This window comes from Salarias fasciatus, chromosome 12, assembly GCF_902148845.1.
Source record: "Salarias fasciatus chromosome 12, fSalaFa1.1, whole genome shotgun sequence".
NCBI classification, from domain to species: Eukaryota; Metazoa; Chordata; class Actinopteri; order Blenniiformes; family Blenniidae; genus Salarias; species Salarias fasciatus.
The window spans coordinates 30,557,207-30,579,012 of record NC_043756.1 but is presented as its reverse complement, the minus strand read 5'-3'; the positions used below and the strand labels follow the sequence as shown (position 1 = coordinate 30,579,012).

Genomic DNA, 21,806 nt, shown 5'->3' with positions numbered 1-21,806 from the left:
AGTTAAATTTTTCTATCGGTTCATTGCTGCCAGCTGGGGTGGCAGTAGGGGAGGTGAGGGTTTATTTTAGGGTGGCATTTGCCACCCTGGTAGATTCATCCTTGCATCCATCATCCATCCATCCATTCATGTTTTTGGATGGAAAAGAACTGGAAAAGGAAGAAAAACTTCCTGTGCCTCCAAAACGCAATGATTTATATCACAAGTGTTCATTTTTGATGCTCCTGCAGATATGTGACGAGATGAGTCCTCTAATGAGGCTTTTCTACAGCAACATGCAAAACCAACGTCTTTTCATCCAAACCAACATGACGACAGAGCTATAAAACAGGCCTGCATTCACAAACGGGACACAGATTTGTTGCATATGGTAAAAAAGAAAATACAAAATAAGTTTTTGAAGGCTTTTGACAAAACAAATCGAAGCCTTTCTTCAATCCATTTATTCACTTTTCCACCAACAGTCCAGCATGTTTCCCCCTGGAGCCACAGACTGATGCCCCCCCCCCCCCCCCCCCCCCCCCTCCGGCTCCCCCCGGAGGACAAAGGAGGAGGCAGTTAGACCCAGATTCAGAGTATTGTTGGTGGTCTGCAGGTGGTCTTCTCGTTGTAAAGCTGTTTGCCTGATGAAGACGTCTCGGCGAAAGGCTCGCAGTCAGACGGAGCGGGTGGAGGCCCCGCCTGGGCGGAAAAGGCCTTTCAGAGGAGCAATAGATGTAGTCGGAAAGTTTGTGTTGACCTTTCTGTCGTTGTCTCAGAGCCATTTGAAGCTAAAGCCACAGAAATGTGATGCAAAGTAGCTGAATTTGCCTGTTAATGAACAGTAGAGCTGTAACTTAAACACAAGGATGGTAATTTAGGTGAAAGCAAACATTTTCATGCTGAGAATTTTGAACAAATAGATACAGGTTTTTTAGACTTATATTGGACCGACAGTGTGTGTGTTATTTTATCTTTCAGTAATCATCTGATCATACATAATTAAGTGGATAATATTGATTTCCAAAAGGGAAAGGACACTTACTCCAACCTTTTGGAGATTATAACACACAGAACAAAGCATTTTTACTGTTCTGTCAACCAAATTTACAGAACCCAACAAGCAGCCACCATCGTCATCAAACAGTTGTTTTTTGTTTTTTCATTTCAATGAGCTGAAATTCCCAAAAGAGTCAATATTTAAATGAAGAATAAACACTGACGGGGAGCCCTGCAGACCCTGACAGCCTCAAGGCCTCCGTACAAACATGGTGCGAGTTCTGGGAAGAGCTCAGGCACAGAGGAGTGGCCCGAGGGAACCGGGAGGGGAACAAACACACGAGGGTGCCGCCGCCGCCGCCGCCGCCGCCGCCGCCGCCACACGCGCGTCACGTCCTTGTGGATTTGTAGCTTTATCCCTGTGGCAGGCTGAGATGAATGACACCCATGTGTGACCTGCTCCACTCTCTGGAAAACCTGAAGCAACATGTTGAAGTTCAGCCCTGAGTTTGACAGACGAGTCAGGAGGAGGAGGAGGAGGAGGAGGAGGGAGAGGAGGAAGAGGAGGAGGAGGAGGAGGAGGAAGAGGAGGAGGAGGAGGAGGAGGAGGAGGAGGAGGAGGAAGCACAGAGCCGCAGCCTGTTGAGGGGTTTTCCTCAGATTCACACGTTTGTGCCAAAATGAGTCTTCAACATTCACAGAAAAGGGACTAAGTTGAATGAAAAACGGCCACATCGCAGGTTATTTTTAGTTTCTTGTTTTATTTCACCATTTTACAGACAAACAGCGTCACACTCTGTAACTGCATGATGGAGCAGAGGTCTGCTCTCCTGCCGCACACTGAGAATATTCCACGTCTGACCGTTTGGACTTCACAGGTTCTCTCCAGGTACTCCAGAATCCTCCTGTAGTCTGAAGATTCACCAGTTTAGACTTTAAAAGTTGTTAAACTTGACTTGAAAAAACTAAAGTTCCAAGAAAGTGAGTTGAATAACCAAAACATTAAAGGAGCTGATTCACTGATTCTATCAGCAGAAATCAGTCAGTCGATCATCTCACTGTCACTCTGTGTTTTCTATAAATCTATAAATAAGATGTGTCACAAGTAATAAACTGACCAAAATGACATGCATTTTACTATTTGTAGTTCAACAAAACCTCTGAATGAAACAGTTATCCCACAGGATCTACAGACACTCCTGAGCACCACCGTCCACCACACTGTCCGGACGTATCACAGAAAACCAGATCTGAACCGTGAAAATGACCTGTCGTTGGACATAAATATTTAAAAATGGCCATACAGTCACTTGCAATAATTTAGCATAGTTTATTGATCATAATGATCCTTTTTTTCCATCATGATTTTGGATAAAACCCTCATTCAGGTGCTCTCACTGGAAAGAAGAGCTGCTTTACAGAAGCAAAAGGATCAAACTTGTCAGCAAGTCGCTCTGTGTTCAGAGTTAATATGTAAGCCGGGACTGATTCAAGTAACTCTTGTCAATTAATAACTGAAGCAATGTGGCAGAAATAGAATAAATAAAGGCGTTGTATGTTTTGCTGTCAGGCGCCCCTTCAGGGGTCACCACAGGGGGTCATCAGCCTTCAGCTCAACTGTCCTCAAATTCCTTCAGAATGTCATATTTGCTGAGAACGACAAGCAGGACAAAGGTTTCATGATTCGGATGTGGTCGAGCATTACATCATAATATTATATTAAAATATCCCATTTTGATCCACACTATCAAAGACACACACATTGGTTTTGTAGAACGTGTGTGTGTGTGTGTGTGTGTGTGTGTGTGTGTGTGTGTGTGTGTGTGTACGTCTTTAGGAAAACAAAGCTCTGGACAACAATCGGTGCAGGACGACCTTTCGAAGAGCTGCTCTTTCTGTGGTTCGTGTCGACATTAACCTGCTTTACCAGCAGATAAGAAAAACACGTCTCATGAATCTGTTTCTCACGTGAAACTCACATCTGCTTGATGCCAATCACAAAAGTCTTGGCTGACTTTTGTATTTGTCAAGTAAAAAAATGTCAAAAGCATAAACTTATGTTTTTACTCTTTCACAGTAAGTTAAAGTGGCACACCTGAGGCGTACATAAAGACGTGCTTCTGTTTGTCCAGCATCAAACCGTTCTTTTTTTAGCTAAAATTCCCAATTAAAAAGTTTTATCCTTTACTTACTTCTTTTCTCATCCATTCTTTGAGAATATTAACTCTGCTGGGACCTTTTTAGGACAATCACTAAAGCACAAATTAAAATTTGCAATCCAAGGGAGTTTTTTAAGGTTCTTTAGGAGTCAGTCTTATCAATCTAATAAATGTGAAACAGACCAAAACCGTCCATATCTCACAATGGGATCTACTGCATTACTGTACAGTGGTGAGATCTTAGATCTCATTCGGCACCATGAAGGTGGTTTTTACACTAATAAGTTGGAGAATATGCATTTCTGTTGTTTTACATTATCTGTGAAAAACAGTTATGAATTTCGTCACACTGGAGCCTCGTCACAGGAAAAGGACTCCACGTTGATGTTAATATATTAGACTTTTCTAGCAGAAGTGTCCCGCTTTGTTGTTATTTACAGAAATTGTAAAACTGCTGCACAAGCAGCACCAATTAATTCCACAAGTATTGTTTTTTTGTTTGTTTTTGGAATGTCCTGCGTGGCTGTCAGTAATGGTAGTTCAGAAGAAGTTAGTAATTATGGTCCCGTTTATGATGAAAAGCTCCACATCTGAACCGTTCTTGACATTTCTCCTCTGTTACTGGATGCGGGCTCATGTTTGTGCACACACCGACTCCAGTCACAACTGCAACAGTCATCCAGAGACAAACCGACGGCCACGTTCATTTTGCACATTGCAACTTTTATTTTTCTGCAAATACACTAGAAATGTTTACAAAAGCACTGTAGAAACATCTGTGCAGTGTAAATTATCAAAACTAAAAATGGATATTACTTTGAAATCATTTTGCACCTAACATGACAAAGGGGGCGGGATTGTCATTTTCAGCAGCAAAACAAAACAAAAATAAAATGAATTAGTACATCTCATAAGGAACCGTCTGTTAGCGACGCGGGGAGAGTGGAGGAAGAGGTGGCGGTTACACAATGCGAGCTGAAGAGAGGATGGCATGGCACGAGTGCTCATCCCTGAAGGAGGGCTTCATTCATCTTTACACAGCAGGGCGCGTTACTCCCATCAAGACCGTCAGCCGTCCAGCCCAAACGTTCCAGCTCTGCAGAGACGTCGTCGCTCCTCAAGCACAAGTTCTCATACTCATCCGGCGACACACACACACACACACACACACACACGCACACACTCCTGAACATGCTCACATACTCTTCACAGGTTGTTCCCAGTGTCACAAACTGGTCCATCTTTTCTTTTTTTTCTCTCTCTCTCTCTCTCTCTCTTCAAAACCGGTGAAATGATGCCGACAGTGAAATGACGATCAACAAAACAGAAAGACTGAATGGCTCTACAGTCAATCAGAAATACTTCTATGCAAGTGAAACTAAAGTGGTGTTACTGAAATTCAGAGGGGAAAACAATATAAATATGTTGTGGCCCTTACAAAACACCCACTGGTTATTTTACACAACTCCGTATTGCTTAGTTTTAGATAATACTGAGATTTTTCCTGCGCTCAAGGAGCGTTGATTACTTGTGTTTGCACAAGGAGGAGAAAAAAAGTATCAGAACAAAAAGCAATACCCATCAATGCTTTGTTTTTTTTGTTTTGCCTCGATGTGAAAGGCACATACACACGTGTTCACGTTCACACAATACTTCACATAAGTAGTGGCACGTTTTTTTTTTTTTTTTTGTTTTATCTTAAAAAAAGAAAAGGTAGGGCAGGCGGCGGGTGTGTGGCACGGCCGTTATGGAGGCGAGTAAACACGGCGGCGGCTCGTATCTACACGGGTTATCTTTGGTCAAGCAGGGACGAGCCAATGGGCTTGAAGGGCCGGACTCGGAGGCCGGGGAGGGGAGCGATGGCTCGGGTGTGTGTTTGAACAGCTCACACACACGCACGTGGGTGTTAAAGGTCTGGATTAAGGTCTTCAAGGTTCAAGTAATGACAGTTTAAATAGGTGAATATAGATGAACTGTGAGTTTGCACAAGGTGGGAGTGGAATCATAGCAATAATGATGACAATCAAAAGGCTTTAGGTGAATCGATTCCACTTTACAGGAAGAGTTCAGCAGTGTTTGCTTTGTGGCAAAGTTTAAACCGAGTCCTGATACCGCCGTGCACGTTCCCAAGCGCTCAGCACAGGGACAGGAAGTGAAGGGAAGACCTGGTTTAGACAGCCAGGAGCACATTTCTCTCTCTCTGTTAGAGTACATTAGAGATGTGGGAGTTGGGAGATCCACCTGAATCCTGTCCTCCAGGGAGAGGCGTGTTCAAAGGAGAATTTAAAGCTCGTCACTTGACAGCGTTTCAGCATCTGCGTGTCCAAAATTCCCTTAAATCACGCTCCATGTATTAAATCAAGCATCACTGAAGTGAAAATAAGCAGACGTCATTAGACTGGCTTTCACGTTCAGTAAAATGACAATAAACGCTGTATTTCCACATATGTTGAAGCAATGGCTGGTGCGATTTCCTCAAAGCACCTTTGCAACAGAACTAATCTGGACTTAAACCAGAGCAGGACGCAACCCTGCTGCGGTCGTAGGATCATGTAAGGTCGATGAACGCCACTGCAAAACCCTCGAGAGTGAACCGAGAGCTGGAAGCAGCAGACTCAGAGAAAACTCTGAATTCTGCTATTTTCCACTCTGGGTATCGAACAGGACAAAGACTCGACTCAGTCAGTCCAAGAGCTACAAGCTTGCTTTTTGTTTTTTTTTTCTTTTTTCATGTCCCTCCAGACGCCTTGACGTGGTGCTGCTGGCTGTCCTCCTCCGGGACACAACGGTTCCAAACTCATCACCACAAAGCAAATACAGTCTTCCTTAGAATCAACAGGACCCTCTCCACCACGCTGCTGTTAAACCTGCTAATCAGACTCGCAGCTCCTCCCCAACCCTCAACCCTCTTTCCTTTTTTTTGTTTTTTTCTTCTGGGGCACGTCCAAGCGATTTGACTAACCCTAACAATGAAAGCCCCGACCAGCCCGAAAGAAATGCGATATGACGAGATCAGCTGCTAGAAGAGAAGCCGGTGGATAAATGTCATAACTGTAACTGCTAGAGCCAATCAATGGCAGCAAGCTTTGGGCTCTGACTCTTGTGCTCAGGTGTTGGCAACAAAAAAACCCCAAGTCTCCGAAGGTTTAAGAGCTGGAGAAGACTGTGGCTCAATCTGAAACCGAGCACGTTGTGGTGAATCACACCCCAAATAGAAATGCAAGTCTGTAGGTTATGGCATATTTTTTGTCGTTTTCGGTCATTTTTCTTTTAGCAGCATTAACAAAATACAAAAGTATATCAAAAGAAGACACTCCATTTGCTGAAAAACAAGTAACACAGAGGCACGGGCGTCTGTCGTCTGCTCACGACAGAGACACGAGCAACACGAGTCAGGACAAAAAAAAACAAAACACAAATATTGAAATGCAACCAACGTACGGACCACTTACACTGAAAATCAAAGGAGCAATGGAAATCGTGTGGATTGTTGTGAACATGTGGACCACCTGCACCAAAGGAGAAGAACATCAACCACAGATTTGGGCACACTGAGCGGGCAAAGTGCAGGGAAGTGTCCGAGCCCCGAATTCACGCGAGGCCAAAGGTGTGTGGCGACAGAAAGACGAGAACACGTAAGACAAACAGTGATTCAAGTGCTGCGTGCCGGGCTCGCCCCGACGGCAGCGGCCGCCGGGGGCCCCCGCTCTGGTAAAAAGTCACCGCACCTGACAGTGTCTTTGACAGATCAGCTGTAAATATATAAATTTATACTCAAACTGGACAAAAAAAAAAGAAGAGAAAACAAAGAAAACAAACAGTGAAAACCTGGTAGCCTTGTGTGGAGGACTGGTTCTCACAATCCAAGTTGTGCTTTCTCTAATGCAGTAACAGTGAAGACGTGCGGGAGCGCTCGGCGTTTCAGCTCCTTCAGCAACACCTCCGAAAACGTCTGCATGCTGGATTTTGGTCAGAGGTATCTTGACTGTTCCCCTTTAACATATGTACAACACAGATTTCCAGCTTATTCACTTTAAAGAACACGCTATACCGTCGCATAAGGCAGAAAGCGGGTTCAAGTCTCCCTTGTAAGTTCTGCAGGTGTTTCTATTTATCTTTTGTTTTTTGTTCTGAAAGGTGTGACGACGGGTGAAGGTGCAACTTCCCCGTCAGTTTCACAGTTAGCTAGCTGTCGCCTGGGACGAGGCCACGACTTTCCCAATTTCAACTAGTGTTCAGAAGGAAAACGTGGTAAGGAGGAGGAGGAGGAGGAGGAGGAAGGTGTGGTTCACGAGTATTTCTAGTGAAAGACGGGACAACGCGGTGTCGGGTAAAGGCTCACGCACACCATCGCTGGGTAAAACTGGAAGTGCGACGTGTGTGCACGCTTGTGGCTGCGCTAACTCGTCTTGGGGGGGGAAAAAAAGGCAAAAATGTAATATTTTGGCTCAGTCTCTTTCTTCTTACAAAAAGTTCCGCTGTGGAGCTCAGACTTGAAGGATTGGCAGGAGGTTCGTCTTGAATCTGACCTCGGGAGATCATGCTGAGACGCTAAAGAGCTAACGGTCTCCGTCACAGGAAGTTACACTGGTGGGGGGAGGGGGGGGGGTAAAGGCTGGTCCTGGCCGGGCCCCATCCATCAAGAGTCCCGTCATATTTCAGCACCAACCAGGACGGAAGAGGAGGGGGGGTTCCAGAACATGTGGGGGTGGGGGCGGGGGTGGTGCAGTACTGCAGGCAGTGGAGGCCATGCTCAGCGGGCGGACAGCCAAGGACTATGGACTGTCTTTGGGGGGGGGGGGGGGGGGGGGGGTCGGTCAGACGAGCAGCGCCTGTGAGCTAAATCCATCCTGATGTTTGAGTCCTACTCCGCCCCGCATTTTAGGAGAAGACCACCCCCACCCCCACCCACGGTAACGTAACACCCCTGTGTGCTGTTCTCTCCGGCTCCCGCCCCCTCCCCCTTCTTCCAGCCCAGGGGGGCGGTGGGGGGGGTCCTGGATCAACACTTCTGGGCCTCCACTGGAGACATGGCGATGTAGGAGCCGTTCCTCATGGGCTGGCTGGCCGCCGTCTGCGAGGGCTCGTCCGGCTTGTCGCTGACCTGAGTGTAGGCCGTGTCGTCTTTCGCCGTCTGGGGGGTGGGGGGGGGGGTCAGCAACACAAGCAGTCAGTACGGCTCACAGAAATGGAAACACGTCCAGATGAATCTGCTTTCTTAATGCTCAACGTTAACATTAAAAAATGTGAATGACTTGGAAATGCTGACAGTGGATCAATACGACCAAAACACCAGTTACAAAATAACCACCACAGCAGAAACACTGAACTTAACCCACAAGAAAAATGAAACAATTACAACTGTGAGGCGAGAACTTAAAAGAGAGCAACATGTCCCATAAAGGTAAATTAAATTAAAGGAACGATAACCAGAGATGATGGATAACAAATTAAAAAAGGAGAATAGAAAACAAGGCAAAAACTGAAGACTTACAGTAAAAGAATGAAAAGCTTCAGTAAAATCAATACGTTTTACTTCATTCTAAAACAGAAAAAGGAAAAACAAAGGGGGGTTACAGAAAAATAAAATTAGAACATTGTTAATACAACAATTCACAATATTGCAATTAAGCATCTCTGACTGAATGCTGAGCTGAACGGCTGAACTTTCAGGGCTGTCTTTGTTGTTTTTTAACTTTCTGTTGAACAGAGTGTCACAGGAAAACAATGTTCACCCGTCAGAACGTCCAGTTCCTTCACCTCAGACGAAAACGAGCTCTGGATGGTTTCTGGTTAGACTGTTCCAGCAGAGCGGCGCCAGCAGCCAGGGCCACTTTACACCATGCAATGTCTGCGTTTGCCTTGTTTAAATAAGATTAGCTAGTCTGCCATCGAGTGAATATCATTTAGTACCATAGAAATATACTTTATACCTTTTCGAGCTTATTCTACATCAAATTTTAAAATCTATAAATCCACAGCATTTTCCAGGAGACGCAGAAAGAAAAGAGTTTAATATACCTGAGTTTCATGAGAGTGTATCACTGGTTCTATAGCGCTGTACCTGCAGCTTAGTGCATTTTTAACCTAACTAGAAAGTGGTTTTAGCAATAAAAATAAGAAAACTTGATAGCTGTGATAATATTAATGAACAAAGCTGAAGTATTTTAGACTTTTGAGGAAAACAGACAAAGTGAAGACATCGTTCCTGTGACAGCCTGTTCAGTTATTTACCGTTTGTTGTCTTAGAATGAAAAAGACTGATGCCAGTCTCACAATATCCAGGTAGCACAGCTCAGCACAGAGGCTGCAAACACGTGAATCCTTCTGGCTTAAACTAAACTAGCCGGAGGTTCTTCAGAAGACTTGGCATCAATCTCTTCATTTAAAGCTCAGCAAAACGAGACAGACATTCCCTTATGGGTTCTGAAAGTGTGGGGCGGAAACGTCGTGGGTCAGAGCGGGGCCTTTTCCCATTGCAGTACATTTTACTGAGAAATTCATGAGAAAGAGAAAAAGTAGAGGCTAAACTAACTCTTGTTTTTCTTAAAACACGGTTTTATGGCTGAACTTGCCGGATTCCAGCGAAGTTGAGGTTATCGTCCCACACTTTGAGAACCTCTGCTTTATCGTGAACGCCCCGCGGTCAATAACCTGAACTACAGCAACCCGGGAGCGCGGCGGCCGGGGTTCAGACCGACAGCGAGCGCCGGCACGGAGAGCACGGCCTCCTCGGGTTACTCTAGTTCAGCGAACCGCGGCGGAGCGCACACTGCTCACTGAGACACTTTTACTTCCTGAATTCACCAGAAGATACACCCAACGGTTAGAAGAACAAAAAGCAGCACATGATCCAGAGCTGTGGAAGCCTGCTCCTGCCTCTGCCTCACAGGAGCCATGCATCGTGTTAGTCAACATGCTCTGGGTTAAACTGGCAGCGTCTCAGCGAAGGAAACCGTTAATGTGAGGAATAAAACCTGGCGGAACTGAGAGAACTCTGACTCGTAGCTCCTGTCTAGTGTCAGCTGTTCAATAACTCCGGTCCGGGCCGCCGGCCGCGGGGCCTTACCTTCTTCTGGCGGTTTCGGCAGAACAGGACGACGAGCACCAGCAGCAGGATGATGCCCATGCCCACGATGAGCAGCGGGAAGTTGGACACCAGGGTCACGATCAGGAGCAGCGTCCTCATCTGGGACGCCGACTCGTCGTCTATGGTCGCCGTCTGGCGGGAAAGAAAAGAAGCAAACATTGAGTTACTTCACTGGAACGCGTTTGGAGGCAATGGGGGCAGAGTGGGGGGGGGGGGGGGGGGGGGGGGGGGGGGGGGGGCTCACCTCATTGACGAACATGATGGGGAAGATGGTCTCATTGATGTACTTGGTTTTCCTGAAGGGGGAAGAAACCAGAAGGGAGGAGGCGGGGCGGGTCAGACGGCACATCTGGACCAGCGTGCGGCCAAAACGGCGACAGAGTGAAGCAACAGCAAAGTGGGTCACAGTTGAGTCAAGCCGGACTTACGGGAAGCCTTGGACTCGCTTCAGGATGACATTGAGCTGCGCTCTCTTGCAGGCTCGGATCGGGACTCCCGTCGTCTGGAGGACATTTAAAAAACGAAAAAACATTTTAACTCAGGCAGGGCAGGTTTCCTCTTCTCTCTCTTCTAATCACTCTGCCGGACTCACGCTGGAGGAAAAGTGCAATTCTCAGCAGGAAAATCGAGCTGGCTGGTTAAAATACATCGTCTGCAGTTGGAGAGGTTCCAAGTGGCTTCAAGAAAACAAACTAACAATTTAGGAGAGTTTGGAGTGAAATATTATTGATCATGGTAAAACGTGACAGCAGAGAGTAAATATAAAACTGAAGAAATAAATTCAAGAAACAGGAGCGTTGCTCTGCTGCGAATGACCCCGCTGTGGCTTTTGACACACTGCAACCCGGAGCTGCTCGTGTGTGAACGGAATCATGCAATAAAGGAGTTTTTTTCTCCTGCTTCAGCAAACTGCTGGAACATATTATCCAAATGAGAGAACATTTACACCGTTACACTTTGCTTTAATGTAGTGTTTTTTTTGAGTAATCTCGATATTTTCTTTTGCTCTGCTGCGTTCATTTCTTCCCCAAATGCCTGGATTAAAGACTCAGTGTCTGTTTTAAGGATTACTTATAATGTTTGTACAAACCTGAGAATCACAACAAACTTTAAAAGGTACATCATTTTCGAAAGGGATGAAATCAACATTATGAAACATCAAATTCATGAAAATTTAAATGAAAAGTTCCCAAATATGTAAAACAGATTAAATCCATCGTCAGTATTTCAGGCTCGTCTGGAGCAAACAGTCACAAATTCACAGTTAAGAGTCACAATTCAACCTGAAATGCAGATTTTTTTTTTCCTTTTTGCGTTTCTTCACCAAATTGGATGAAAATAAAGTGCTGAGAACAACAGCTCCAGCTGAACCTGCACATCCTCGGTTTCATGGTTCAATCTTTAACGGGTTTTTTGCACATTTTGTCTTTTGCCGGCGGTTCCTCGTGTCTTTAACTTTAGACTGTGTGCGTCATGGATGCGAGGATGGAGCGTAATCATGGGATCTGTGGCGACCGGCGGGCTCTCACCGGCTGCAGGTCCAGGTACGTCTCGTGCTCCTCCTTGTTGGGGTTCAGCCCGTCAACGGCGTTGATGTACTTGGGGTCTGCCTGATAGAAGTGAGGGAAGGACACCACGATGGGGGCACCTGGAGGGAGAAATCAACACGTGAATGAACTGGAAGCGTCTCCAGCGCAGACCTCTGCCTAAAAGCGACCATCAGGTGTTATTTGTATTCCTGGAACTTCATTTGTTACCATACAGCGAGGAAAATGCCACAGACCCCATTTTTTTCTTTTCACTTCTGGACTGTTTTACCAGACTTTAACAAACGTTTGAAAATGTTATTGCGCTATAATATTCCTGCTATTTGAGATCGAGATGCTGCAGAACTATTACATTCTACTTCCCCTTTACTGTTAACAAAACTTTGAAATCGATCCAGAATCCATGATTTAATCACTTCGAAAATGTAATCACTCGTTTCTCATCCCGTTTCGAACATTTCCTGGAAATTTCAACATCGTCCATCCATAACTTTTTGAGATATGTTGCCAATAAACAAACGTCCTTGGCCTTGGTGGCGGTAATTAAAACACATGCGTCATGTTTGTGTCCCTGATGAAAGTGGATCAAACTGTGATCAGAGAAGGAGGAACGTGAGATAAGAAGACTGAGAGCTGGACGTCGTTCGGCTGATAAAACCTGACAAACACTTTTGGTAAACTCAATCAGTGGGTCGAGATGGGGAGAAACTTCACCCGCAAATCAACACTGCAGGTTTACTATAGAATGCAGCGCAGACTGATGAATTAACTACAACAGATCCACAAATACACCAGTGAACAGATTCAAAGTAACATGTATATCATTCACAAAGCAAACAGCTGCATGACAAACAACCGAATCCAAAGCAAAAACCATTATTTTTCCATTCTTTAATTCAAACTGTGAAACTCAGGTTTTGTTTTGTTTTTTTTTGGTTTGATTCTTTGAGTCTTTTTAGCTTGTAATATTTAGAGTATCTCTGAAGATAAGAACACTTCGTACCATTACATGCCCTCTTTTTTATTATTGTCATGACAAAAACTGGAAATTGACACCATTTGTTTTTATGACTAAAGAAATGACAGTTTGGCTTCTATTCACATTTCCTGTGACGCGCCTGCAACTGAAACGACGAATTGTGGTAAAAGACGTTTCTACTTGACATGAAGCGGCTGCAGCAGGGGTTTTCAGACGTGCTGCGGCAGCAGAGGAAAGACGCAGAGGTCTCGGTAACGCCTTGTGGTTAAAACATGATTTCTGTTATTTCCTTCTGAGGCTGATTCAGCGTGGCACCACTGCGCACGTGACTCGCACGCTGGCTGCTGACTGGCTGCTGGCGAAGCACCACAGACGGCGAACCAATCACGCTCTGCCTGCTGCGTTTGAAGCCGTGCAGACGACCAATCGGGCGGGATCACAGTGTTCTGATGAGTGACTCCGTAATGTTCTCTGAGTTTATTTGAACTGTTAATGCTTTAAAAGTGAGAGGAAAAAAAAAAAAAAGAAAAGAAACTTTAGACGCACGCGGTAAAGTCCAGGGTTTACAGACAGTTTACGTGTCTTGCAATGATTGTTCAGCTTCTTCCTGTGGAGCCCGAAGCCGACGGCCTTATCAGAGCAACAGCTCTCCACTCGATGACCGGCGTCACCGCTTCAATAGCCTCGGCACACGGTCAGCACAGTTAATCATTGAACCGAGCCTCCAGTGAAATCTGGCGTGCTCAAACACTGGGCGCGTCGGGCGCCGGCCGGGGGATGTGAGAGTCCGCCGAATGAAAGGACGTTTTTAGGAAGGGGGGTCCCGCACGGGGAAACTGTGCCACGGGGCCGGGTCGTCCTCGTCACAGGGGACCGGGCGGTGGGGAAGTGGGTCATGCTGCGGAGGGGGGTGGGTTGCTCCTACCTTCTCTGCACACGCTGACTTTGAGCACGCCGGTGCCGAGGCAGTCGCCGGCCGGCACGCAGAAGCCGGCGTTGGTGGGGTTGTCCTTGGGGCTCATGAGGACGTCGCTCGGCGGCGCGAAGCGGAACGCCTGGATCCCTTTCACCTCCACATCCTTCACATAGGCCAGGTGGATGGATCTACAGGAAGAAGCAGGCCTCACTTTAAAGGGCGATAAAGTCCTCCAGGAAGTCCGAGGAAAGAGCTCAGAACAGAAACACTTGTGTCTGTTTACATAACGGAGCCACAATACACACACCTCGCTCATAAAGCATGTCAACACGCTCCCATGTGAGCTTTATAACTTCATTGCCATTCTTATCTTCAGATTAATGGCCCTGCACCTTATCGGGGGGCACATTTTATTAACCCACGAGGGCGGAAACGTCCCGGCCTCCACTGCAAACAGATTTACAGTCGCACGTGGACGCAGGCACGCTCACCGGCAGAGGTCCGCGGCGAAGATGTAGAGGAGCTCGTTCCTGTTGATCAGCGGGTGGAAGACGGCGCCGTCTGTGCCGTTGATCATGTTGCTCTGATTGGACGACCACCACGACATCTCCCTGTCGAGAACAAGCAGAACTTGGCATATTTGGTGTTTTAACAGTTCGTTTTCTAAACACAATACAGTTTTCAACGCAGCAGCAAGATGGGATTCACAATCTGCTTGTAATTCTCCTAAATAAATTCACAGGACTTCTCCAGGACACACTCCCTCTTTATTTTTTTATACTGTCCCTTGTTATTTCGGTGTAAAACGAATCGAGCGTCTCCTCCAGCTTCCATCCATCGATTCCACTCAAAGCACAAAGTCACTCTGGATTTCCAAACATCCCATTTTGCAACCCTGCTTTATCTAATGTCAGGAATTTGTCTCCTCTGGACTTTTTACATGCAGGTTGTGCAACAAAGCAAACGTAGATATCCTGTCTAAAAGGCAGCCATGTGCCAGTGGCACCGTCCCTCCCGTTGTGCAGGAGAGACCAAGACAAAGGACATTAACCGTTTCCTTCCCCGCTTCACAGATAAACCCCGTCGTTACCTCAGGCCGTTCCACGTGTCGATCTTGCCATAATCCAAGTAGTTCTCCTCCCCGGTGTGGAACACAAACTCTCCTTCATGGGTGCCATTTTTCTGTGGAAAACAAGATGAGGCACGAGGTTTGGACAGAGCTCGATGGACAGGAGCGCCGACTGTCAGGGATTCTGTCTGCTGGCGACTGAAGACGGTGTTAAAGAAACGCTGCTCGGTCAGCGTCTCCGTCCCGAGCGCCTGCACTGATGAGCTACTCTGAAAACTAACATCAAGACATTTCCTGAAATGATTCAGCTGTTTATGATGTTTTAGATGGTGAGAATCCACACTTAATGTTGATCTGGGTCAATGATGACCCCAACATTGCCGCGTTTTGACATCAGCACGCCAGTCATCACATGTCTGGTGAAGCTGCCACCTCGAAGACGCTCCGCAAACAGGAACTAGAAGCATCTTCCATCAGCATCTAACTGATCTCACTTCTTCTGGATGACCACAGACTTCCCGTGTCAAGTTTTAGAAACACTGACTGACCATCGCAGCTGTCCCAACACTTTACACTACAGTAGCACTGAGGTTTCTTCACAAAAGAAAAAAAAAAAAAAAAGAAAAAAAATCAGCAAAAGGTTACCTTCCACATCAGGCCAAAGTATTCATCCACCTCAGGTTTCATGCTGTGGATTTTGGTGAGAAGAGGATCTTTGAAGCCCCACAGAACCTCGTGGACCGTGCGGTTCATGAACAGCTCGATGCCGATACTGTTCATGTACATGGAGACGAGCGTTCGCAGGAAAAAGGAGTAGGAGTTCAGCTCGTTCATCACCGCCTGAGAAGGAAGCAGAGAATTGGAGGGTGTTCCAATTTGTTTTGGACAAATCAGTGGAAAAGTCCACGACAGCATGCTGCCTTCAAGTTCATCCGTGTTTCGTTTGGCTGGACTGGATCACAAATTATATCCTCCAGACAATAAAAGTCAAAACTGTCTTTCAGAGACAATGGCTTGTCTCTTGTTGATGTATTCCCATCGTCCTGAAGGGACACATTGTCTTACCACGAAAGGAATGTTGACCGTCCTGACGATGTCAACCTCAGGGTTACCGGCGGACTTCTCAGGCACGAAGACAAAGGTTTTGGGGTTGAGGGCGTAGACCTTGGTGCCATTCTCCAGGAAGGTGATGTTTTCCCGTGGCCTGTATTCCCTGGTGTGGTCGCAACATCGCTCAGTTAGTCCAGATGTCTTTTGTTTTGATTTCACACATCAAAATAAGGCCAGATGGCCGTCCTGAAGCACAACTTTAAGGAACACAAATACCCCCCCCCCCCCCCCCCCCCTCCCCCCCCTCCCCACCTCTACACATTACAGCCATGAGCGGGTCTTTAAATCAGCCTTGCCTGTAGGTGTACGGTCCGATCTGCTGGACGGCTGCTTTTCCACCGGCCAAGAACTCCTCTGGGTTGGTGACGTTGAAGAAGTAGTACTCCATATAAACAGGGGGAGGGGGGTTCTTCCAGCCTTCAAACACTTGACTCTTCTCTGTCAGAGTGATTTCCTGTCAACAAAAGGAGAGAAATCCACAAATCCACATTCAAACAGCAGAAAAGAGCAGCCTGGGTTTCTACAATGAGCCACTGACAGTGAGAACGTTTGGTTTGTCAGGATTTGGTGAATATTTAAACCGGTATTTAAGTATTTTGATTGAAAAGAATCCAGGTTTCTGGTGCCAGCCCAAGACCCTGAAACTCAAAGATGAGAGGAGAAAAGTCCTTCATACCGAAAAAAAAAAACAACTAAGGACAGACAGCAAAAACAGACACGCACAAGAAAAACAACAAAAACAGAAGAAGCTGAGACTCCGTCAAGCCGGGGCACGAATGTGACTGTGGGCTACGATTCAACCCACACAGATCAGCAACATATTCCAAAGATAAGACCATCAAAGTACACCCAGGATGTCAAACAGGAAGGTTTTGCATCCAGGAGAACATTATGCAAAACCTGTCCAGCCAGGTCAGGTTCTGGCTGCGATTAAAGGCAGAAATCAGTCACCATGTGTGACACACAGTTGGATAGCACATGTCCAAACATCAGGAAGATTAACTGCAGCAGCTGAAGTGCTCCGAGGAAGTTTCCTGAAAGTGCTTGTTGAGCGGGAAAAGGACTGTTACCTCTCCCGTCCTTTTTTAAACCCGGGAGATGAGAAACGAGCCACATCCTCTCGTGTCGTTTTCACAGAGTTCCTGAACGGCGGCCGTCAGGCAGCGCTCGAGAGGGGACACGCATTGTCTTCGCCGTAACCTCTCGCAGGGCACTTCGCATTGTGAAAACACCGCTTAAGGTGTGGCCGCCACTTCCTGTTTGTCTCTCCAGAATTGTTCTGCGGTTTGTGCCATCACCTTCACTTTACCCCTCCGCGGCGTCTCATGGCAGGCCACCGAGAGGTCGGCCACTACAGCCCCTCTGATACTTTAAACAACCTGAACTGGAGCAGGAAATATAAATCCAAAACACAATCAAGCTGAGGATGTCAGATCTGGTTGGATGCCACAAAAACAATTAGGGAACAACACCACCCTTTGTTTTTGTAATGGAATTTCCCCAAAAAAACATGAGACAACAATAAAGAAAGGCTGCTCACTGTTAAAAATTACCATTAAATTTAGCAAATGAAATATTTAAAGCAACATTTTTGAAGGTGACTTCAGGCTATAGTTGAAACAATGCGTTAGCTGCACACTAGCTCCAATTTTAGCATTATTAATGCTGACCGTTTTCAGGACGTTACTCCCAATAATTACGATTTAGCCAAGAAATGTTCACTACTGAAGTAAATAGATTCTTTTCACGTAATTGTTTGGGATCTAATAAACCCAGTTTTAAGAGGTGATTGCTGAACGTTTGAACACAATGACAGGAAATGGAGGAAAAATACAGATTTTCAAAACAAAAATCGAAACAAACACACACAAAAAAAAAAAAGTTTCCAAAAACTTGTAATTACTCTTTTCAGCGAATTTCTTACTTGGCTCATCATTGCTAGAATGTTCACATTGTTTTATTTTGTATATGCAATGACTTAGAGTGTCTCATCATAGATTAATTGTTGCATAAAAACATCACAGTCGTGTTAAATGACTGAAGAAGCAGTTTTGGCTGAAGCACTTCATTATAGGAGCAGAGTAATTTAAAGGAACCTCGAGGTACTTAAGAAGAGGAACTCTCTTGAGCGTTTTTCTGCTTAATTAAGAGCTTGAAGTGGAAAGAAGACGACTCTGGTAAGAGTTCGATGAACTGTATGACTGGTGGCGCAACTTCTCTGTCAAACTCGTCCAAATGACCCGGTTCCCGTTTTAAACAACGTGAACTTTCATAACCGCGCTGCTGTCTGCGCTCGGGAGACGTCGGTCTGACCTCCGTCCACATCAGTCCCAGTGTTTGCCAACCTTGAACCGAGCGCTCTGAAGAGACCTCCATCGAAGGCGTAGGAGCATCGCTCACACACAAAAAAATTGTGTCAAAACGAAAGAGAACACCTGGCGTGCAAAGGCGTATCCGTGTGCTCAAGGCAGCGTTTTGCATTCGGTCCTGAAGGAACTGAATGAACAGGGCCGTGTTCAAACAGCTGCAGGCGCAGCTTAGGTGTGGCGTGACAAGATCCGTTTTTGATCGGAAAAACTTATGAGGGAAAAACAAACAACACAAGAGGCTTTGTTGATTTTTTTTTTCTCATAAATGTATTTACTGCTGCGGTTCAACCAAAACTGTTTTATCAGAACAATCTTCTTTCTAAAGGCCTGATGAAAAGTCTCCACAACCAAAAAAGACTGAGAGGAGTGCCGTGTGTGTGTGTGTGTGTGTGTGTGTGTGTGTGTGTGTGTGTGTGTGTGTGTGTGTGTGTGTGTGTGTGTGTGTGTGTGTGTGTGTGGGTGTGTTTTTTTTCTTTTTTCAATCTGAGCCAAGTGACTTGGAACAGGCCGAGGCTGGAACAACAGCAAGGAATTAGGAGATTGCTCCCAGGAAAGAAACTATGCCCCGGAGGCCAAGAAGTCTGTCAAATTCCTCTCATGACTCGTGAGCCGCTTTTCCTCCACGCCCAGACACACACACACACACACACACACACACACACACACAAAGTGTGTGTCCTGGAGGTAGCTTCGGCTGGTCCCAACAGCTCAGCGACGCCGTCATTACCGAGCGCCGCACAGGGCCGCAGATTAGATAGATTTTTGGAGCCGGCTCAGCATGTCGGGTCATCCTAATTCAACAGGAAGACTGTGGTGAAAGAGGATTAGTCACACTGTCATTTCGTGTAATCGCAAGCCACATCAGAATTAGGTCCCCCGTTGATGAACTTTGAGTAACTCTCTGAATTTGGGTCTCCTGTGACGCCGCCGTGATCCAAAATGAGGCCCAGACCTAAATTTCACTGCAGAGAGGGTAAAAACACGCCAGACTCTCCGGACTTCTTGGACGGACAGTGACTCGCACTTTTCTGCTGAGCTGTTCCCCGCTCCATTTATGCCCTCCCCAACCAGGAGGAAAACGGTGATGTTTCTAAGTGCCGGTAATGAGCTGCCGCCACGGCGATCCATGTCGGCGAGAGGAATGCGAGGTATTTTAAAGGGCAGAGCGCAGCGTGTGTGTCTGCGAGATGTGAGAGGGCATCGGCTGCCACGCCTCCCACCCCGTCAGGCCGCTGCTCCATCGCCACCGCCAAGCCAAACCTGCAAAGTTTCACAAAGTGTCCCGGTCAACGTCCCGCTATGACGTCCGGACAGGCGGACGCGTCGCCTCCTCGCTCCACCATCAACTGCTGTCCCAGCATGAGCTCTGCATGAACGTTAGAGCAAATGTTTCTGGTAATGTGTTCCAGGCCTCTGACATTACGAGGCGTTACAGGAATGCGTCTTTCTGCCATTTTCCTTCTCAACAGAAATGCATAAGATCGTGACAGGTTTAAACCATTCCGAACACTCAAAATAACACAACAGCATCACACTAAGGTGGATTTTCCGAATCCTCAAATCCTGTTTGTTTAATATGAGACTTTATAGTTGATCAAATTATTTTACAATTCTCTAGTTCTTTCGATTGGCTTGCTTGGTTCTCAAAAGTCTAGATGACAACCACAGCACACACAGCTTGCCATGAACCCACCACTGAGCGAGGACTGTAGTGGATCGCCTGTCCTCTCATCCAAAATCCCTTCCCCCCCTTCCTCTGGAGGTCTTCTCCTCCCCCGAACAAATCTGTACTACTACTACGACTACTACTAGTAAGTCCTGGCCAAACTGAAGAAATCGCTATAACAAGTTGGTATCCTCAGAAATGTGTCAGCAGGTCAGGCGCCCACACTGAGCTGGATGTCACTACAGCATCAGCTGAGAAGCACAGCATGCTTCTAGACCCGTTCTCCAAAGCTGGTCTGGATCAATACCGGGCTCGGAAACATGTGATTACCGATCAGATCACATACAAGCTGCCATCCCTACAGGACATGTCAGTTTCAGGCAGAAATCAGCTGATCTGGAGTAAGGTCATGACAGCCTCACCTCCGAATCACTGCATGACAAAACCCCCTCACACCCTGGGACTTCCAGGGGATTTCTCCCTGCAGGTAATGTTAGAGCACACACTCCGTTTAATCTGGAAGCGTGTAATGAGCCTTCCACGCGCCGCACGGCCCGGTGGCGGGATCACGCGGACCGGTGGAAGGCTCTGGGCTCGTCCTGCAGGGCTGGACGGTGCAGAATGCAGCCCGGCAGCCTTCCGCCGCTGCAGCACCGGCCGAGCGCACCCAGTCCGCCGACGGGGCGGCTCATCGGTGACCCTGCGATGTGGTCCCGTTACCGATGAGATGCTGAATGCGCACGATCGACCGCTGCGGATGAAACGCTTTAACATTTAAATCCCCCCCCCCCCCCCCCCTCCCTCCCCCCCGACAGCGCTGCGGTTCGGCTGAAATAAGGTGTGAAGTGTCCAGGCTCACCTTTTTTAACCGGCTGTGGATCATTGTCTGGAAGACTTGAGCCACCACCAGGGCGATCCCCACGATCAGGAGGTGCGCGCACACGATGCCGGTGGCGTAAATGGCACAGGATCTCCGAGTCATGATGCCGGCGTGCTGGCGCGTGTCGTCCTCACGGGCGGTCGAAAACTTCACTGAAGTCGAAGAAAACTTCCGGAAAAACGACAGTAAGAGAGAGGGGGGAAAAACGAGGCGCGGGGGGCTGGATGACCTCGGATCCACCGTCTCCCGAGCAGCAGCTTGAAGGAAGCTTGAAACTCTTCACCGCCGTGCCGCGGTCCTGGACATATATATACACACACAAAAAAAACAAGAAAAAGAAAAATGGCACTCTGAAATTCTGTATCAAAAATAAGTGCTGAGGAGAGGGAGCAGTGAGCTGCTCGGAGGCGGCGGTGAAGTGAACCGGCGGCTCTCAGCGCATCGGGACGTAGAAAAAGGGCTGTCCACCTCCTCCCCTTCCTCTACGCATTAATGAAGTCGGTCAGGCGAAAAGCGTCGTTTGGGAGGCGGCATGGGCGGTGGGTGTGTGCGCGTTTAATATATAAATAAATAGAAACGAGAAGGGAGAGAGAGGGAGAGAGAGGGAGAGAGAGAGAGTGATGGTGATTTTCCTACATAGTTGATGTCACCCTATAAAATACCAACATGAGAAATCTGCTGCCATAAAAAAAGACTTTATTGTTGTTATTGCTTCATAGTGATCACGCGCCTTCCCGGGTGTTCGTAGTAACACCGCACGTCTTTCTTTTTATTCTGTCATTTGTGGAGAAGGTATGGTTATATTTAAACTCACATGTGAGATTTCTCTACTATGGGAAGCAGGATTATGAATGAGCGTGTGCTCATCCGCGTGGGCGCGCCTCCGGGGGTGTCTTTAATGCGTTTAGCGCGCGCGCACACACACACACACACACACACACACACACGAATGGTGAATTGACATTAAGACACATTCCTGCGCTCATCACACCGAGGAGAGAAGACAGAAGAGAAGAACGTGCACGCGGAGGAGACCCGTTAGC

At 46.9% G+C, this 21,806-nt stretch overlaps 1 protein-coding gene across 2 annotated transcripts; it reads right to left on the bottom strand.

Annotated features, from left to right (window-relative positions):
- Window positions 1–4,725: 4,725 nt before the first annotated feature.
- Window positions 4,726–21,237, bottom strand: scarb2a (scavenger receptor class B, member 2a). 2 transcript variants are annotated; one of them, XM_030104830.1, is made up of 13 exons: window positions 20,743–21,237; window positions 16,145–16,302; window positions 15,804–15,951; window positions 15,384–15,578; window positions 14,760–14,851; window positions 14,161–14,280; window positions 13,679–13,857; window positions 11,757–11,875; window positions 10,656–10,729; window positions 10,472–10,523; window positions 10,207–10,359; window positions 8,632–8,679; window positions 4,726–8,271 (listed from the first exon to the last, which is right to left on the bottom strand). In XM_030104830.1, exons 1-13 carry the CDS (start codon window positions 20,863–20,865, stop codon window positions 8,140–8,142), a joined length of 1,593 nt encoding a protein of 530 aa, XP_029960690.1. In that variant the 5' UTR covers window positions 20,866–21,237; the 3' UTR covers window positions 4,726–8,139. The 2 variants fall into 2 exon arrangements, with proteins under 2 accessions (XP_029960690.1, XP_029960691.1); XM_030104831.1 differs by lacking the exon at window positions 8,632–8,679.
- Window positions 21,238–21,806: the final 569 nt, after the last annotated feature.

Coding starts and splice junctions, on each gene's coding strand:
- scarb2a (XM_030104830.1), bottom strand. CDS start 20,865: ATGACTCGGAGATCCTGTGCCATTTACGCCACCGGCATCGTGTGCGCG. Junction 14,281..14,759: donor GACACGTGGAACGGCCTGAG/GTAACGACGGGG, acceptor TGTTCTCGACAG/GGAGATGTCGTGGTGGTCGT. Junction 8,680..10,206: donor GCCGAAACCGCCAGAAGAAG/GTAAGGCCCCGC, acceptor TTTCTGTTTTAG/AATGAAGTAAAACGTATTGA.